This window comes from Coffea eugenioides, chromosome 5 (genome assembly GCF_003713205.1).
Source record: "Coffea eugenioides isolate CCC68of chromosome 5, Ceug_1.0, whole genome shotgun sequence".
NCBI lineage: Eukaryota > Viridiplantae > Streptophyta > Magnoliopsida > Gentianales > Rubiaceae > Coffea > Coffea eugenioides.
Genome location: NC_040039.1, coordinates 38,778,804 through 38,783,290, shown reverse-complemented (window position 1 = coordinate 38,783,290; position 4,487 = coordinate 38,778,804). Strand labels below are relative to the sequence as shown.

Genomic DNA, 4,487 nt, shown 5'->3' with positions numbered 1-4,487 from the left:
TTAAATTTTTTATGGTAAACATAATAAAAGTCTCAAGTCTACCTAGAAAAGAAGAGCAAAAAAGATCCTTCATATTGAATAACTAGGTGAACAACTATAATCGTATGTAGATTATTCAAAAATTTTTTGAGCTAGACTATTCAGATTTTAATTAGTAAAGAAAAAGAAACTTAGAACACATTCTTGCCTTGGATTGTACGAGGAAAGATCTAGCAATAGTTACACCAAATTATTCAAAAGTATTGCTAATCATACTGTTTTATTGATAGAGTGAATACAGCTCACAGCATACATTTTAATAATATATACATGAAGAAATTCTTAACCTGATGACTTATAGGGCCCAGGCTCAAGTTTATTTGCATCAGTTATTAATGAAGAGCGATACCAGGGTAGTCATCCTATATGTCCTGTCTAATGTGGAGGTTCGACCTTACAGTAATATAATCTTCTGTTGTGCGGACCGTCTCAAAGGTAATATACCCCGTTGCATGCCGAAATTGTTTGGTTCCTCCCACAATTGCAACTTCATTGACATGCATAGACTGTATAAGAATTCCTTTCATTTCCAGAGTGCTGCCATTGTACTTTCCATCAGTGAACAGAAACGTTTCCGCAAGCTCTATGTTGGTGTTATCAAGGGATGCTACTGCAGCAATGCCCTGTAAACGACCAACTAGTGCGGATTTGACTGAAACGCTTTGTGTCAAGGTATTATCAACGACAAAAACAGTTCCAAATTGGTTAAAGCCCCAAGTTACGTTGGAGAGACCTGCAACTGGGAAAATACTCTGACCTTCTCCACTTCGAAATTCATGAACGTACACCGTCAAATTTGTGAACAATGCCCTTGATTGTCCCGAGCTTGCTAGTGAAAGTAGGCTGAGAATTTGGAGGGATGCTATGGCTAAACTCTTTGCCATTGTTTCGTTACGGGGAAAAGCGAAACAAAGGAGGAGAAGCAAGATGGAAACAAGTTGGTGTGGTTTGAAGTATAAAGCTGATGAGGACTATATATACTTTATAGGACCGCAGTTGGGGGGAACAGAAATTTGTTAAGAGAGAGAGAGAGGAAAGGAAAAAAAGAAAAAGTTTGTCACGTAACCGCTTTTCAAGTGCAATATTATTGTGTTAGATATAGCTCCACTTGCCTAAAATTGTAAAGAGTGTGTAAAGTCAAAAAAAAAAAAAAAAAGCGAAAGGACAAGTACAAATGTCATCTATATATGATACAAAGTTTTCGAAGGAACATGGGGCGAGATATCTTCATTAAAAACTTGGTACACAACAGAATATTATCAGTTACCAATGAGGCCTTGGTTTAATTTTATAGCCATCAATTTTTCAGTCTCAAGAATTAGACATCTTGAGTTCATGTATATTTAACGGTGAGTTTATTTAATTAGATTCTAGTGTTTATCTATAAATTTTAGCAATAATGTTGTTTAGGTTTAATCTGAGTGTGTTGGTCATACCTATGTAGATAATGTTTAATCACATAGAAAAGTAAATAAACATGTTCAAGAAAACGGTACGAATGTTGGATCAAATGCGTCCATATTCATTAGTTTAATTCAAGTTGCCAACCATCATATCAATTAGGCGTCCAATCGATGAAATTAAACAAAGAAAGAAGGCCCGGCAGAGAACATTGACGCGCTGAAAGTTATGTTGTTATTTTGCATGATTGAAGACTTTTCTTGTTGATTCAGATACACGAATGAGAATTCTTCAGGCTGTTTAACCATTCAAACGGAGATCCTTTACTGATTAAAATCTGCCAACATTTTTCATTGGAGCAAAAGATGGAGGCCTTGTCCTGGTCAAAATTAAAATTATTGTACGTGGGAAGCTGTGCTGTTGTAAAATAATTGCAAAGAATTGTCCAATTACAAAGAGGTAACCTGTTGAAAAAGAATTTACATTCTTAATCAAATCGTATGTAATACTTTATGTTAATTAGACTGTTTCCTTTTCACCAAAGTGTTATTCTCAATTATATTTTCTGAAAGAAAATTTATAAATTGTGTATAAGATTTCATATTAATTATGAGAAGTTGCGCATTGAACCCTTAACCAGCTCTCTGAGTTCAGCCTAATTTTGAGACTTAATATCATTGAATACATGTATAACTAATTCTAGATAACCATACAATTTTCTTCAAATGTGGTCATAAGTTCATTTTTTCTGTTGGTACGTTGCCTATGCCATAGTAACCCCAAGACTCCACAAGCAACTATTGAGGACAAGGCCGAAATTTGAACTTCACCGTGGAGACCTAGGTTCAATAGTTAATGCTGGTAATGCTTTTGTTGGTGCAGCATGAAGTAACATTTAAGTAATGTTATGCTACTCCACACTTGGAATTTTGCTAGGTTTAAAAAAAAAGTCTTTTTCTTTATTCAAGACCAAATGCAAAAAATGTTATTCACATTTTTGGCAAAAAATCTAAGTTATGTTGTTCAAGGGGAAAAATAGTTTTCCCACTCATAGTGATAGGTTGCAATTTTATCATTTATTTTATTATTAATTTTCCCTATTACCTGACCTGATGTGGATTAATTGCTGGATTCTACTCATTTTTAGTATTTGGCATATATTTCAGGGAGTATAACGAAAATATAATAACAAGTGCTAATTTGATAGAAAAGGAGTCCAAGGCACAGAGCTTATCCCGGGGGCATTGTTGGCAAAGGCAAACTTGTGCCCATTTTAGTAATTGCGGAAGGCAAAAGGACGGAAACGAGAAGTCTTCTTATTGAGAGCCGCCGCACAAGGGGGATGTTAGTGAGTAACTAGAGTAGGACCTAGACAGATATAAAAACTGCAGAGAGCAAGCACTATTTTTAGTTTTTCACTTTGACTTTTCCATGGCCGTTTTTGAGTAGTGGCTCCCTGCGGATGGCAGGGACCATTAGAATGAAGCAATCACTTTTGTAGTTTAGCTTTTCATTTGATGATTCAAACGATTGGGTCCACTAAATCGGAGACCATGGCCGCAGCTTTTGCGTCAGTTTTGTATGAGTTTTTCTCATCAACAATGAGCTAAACTCTTTTATCTAGTCAAGGGACAACGGATGCTTTGGGTCATCTAAAATTGTGAGATCGATTTAATTTAATCTTTTCCTTTTATTTATTGGTATTCGCATATTCCCTGGTTGCAGTGCTTATGGTTGTTTAATTAATTGATTGTCTTGGATCCAGATAATTAGTTGATTGGGTAATCTATTGTCAATTAGGGCATTAAATCCGTAATTGTCTAATTGCTCTAAAATAGTGACAACTGGCATGATTATGTTTGTGTCAGGGGAATACGCGGGCTAATCTAAAATAACCCTGGTAGTGCGTTATTTGGTTAGAATATGGCTCCTCTAATACGTAAGGCAATTGGGGAATTAAATTTTACGGGCGTACCTAGGATTATTTCTCAATTAGAGCAGTGATTAACGTGCGTACCTTGATCACCGACACAGTAAGGAGGGGTTGACTGCCATCGCTTGTTTGGTAGTTATAACCTATTTATTGATAAATAATTGGAATTGACTTTGCATCGATGATCAATTAGGTGAACCATTGCTAAAGTTATTCCTTGACTAGATCCTTAATTATCATTCATTTGATTTTAGTAATTTGTTATTTAATTTTTAGTAGTTTCTTAGATTTTATTTGAACTTCTTTTATTGTCACCTTCTACACAAAAACACCCCCCTTTGTCACTGTGAATTTGAAAAGAAACAATTACTCCCAGTCCCTATGGATTTGACCCTGCTTACCGCTATCTACAGAAATTACTTTTAGTTTGAGCAGGTTTTATTATTGCACAGGCTGACAACCTGTCAATTTTTGGCGCCGTTGCCGGGGACTGGTGCCAGATTAATTTGTTTCTTTTTGAGTTTATCTTGTTTTCATTTTTTTTTAATTTATTTTTCTCTTATTTTTTTATTTTTTTTATGGCTGCTAACATTCCATATTTTGATGATAGACTGGACTTTATTCCTAAATGGGGTTATGAGACTCGTGTTTTTCCTAATGATCAATGGGCTGTTGCAAATTGTGAAACTTATTTTGCCTCAAATTATTCAACCGACACATGCCCCGCAATTCAAGATAATCTAAGTGCTCTGATTGATACTTTTGGAGATTTTTCATCTCGATTTCAAACGTGGTATGACCCTTATCCAAACAGGTATGATCAAGGATGGTGGGATAATTCCAATTTTAATTATGCGACGGGGCCAATGGATTTTCAACAGCAAGAGTCTCAGCAATTATCCTCCGTGTCAGGTATGTCTCTTGAAGAAATGATGGAATTACTAATTGCTAATACAAATCGATTTCATCAGGAGACACAAGCGAGCCTAAATCGATTTCATCAGGAGACACAAGCGAGCCTTCGCGACCTGGCGGATCAAATGCGTCAATTGACATCCAGGATAGAGCGATTAGCTTCTCACCTTGAAGAATTGCCCTCACAAACCAATATCAA

General features: G+C 35.8%; 1 protein-coding gene across 1 annotated transcript; it reads right to left on the bottom strand.

Annotated features, from left to right (window-relative positions):
• Positions 1-401: 401 nt before the first annotated feature.
• On the bottom strand, positions 402-923 carry LOC113771599 (dirigent protein 22-like). Its single transcript, XM_027316172.1, has one exon. It carries the CDS (start codon positions 921-923, stop codon positions 402-404), a length of 522 nt encoding a protein of 173 aa, XP_027171973.1.
• Between the last annotated feature and the right edge of the window lie 3,564 nt (positions 924-4,487).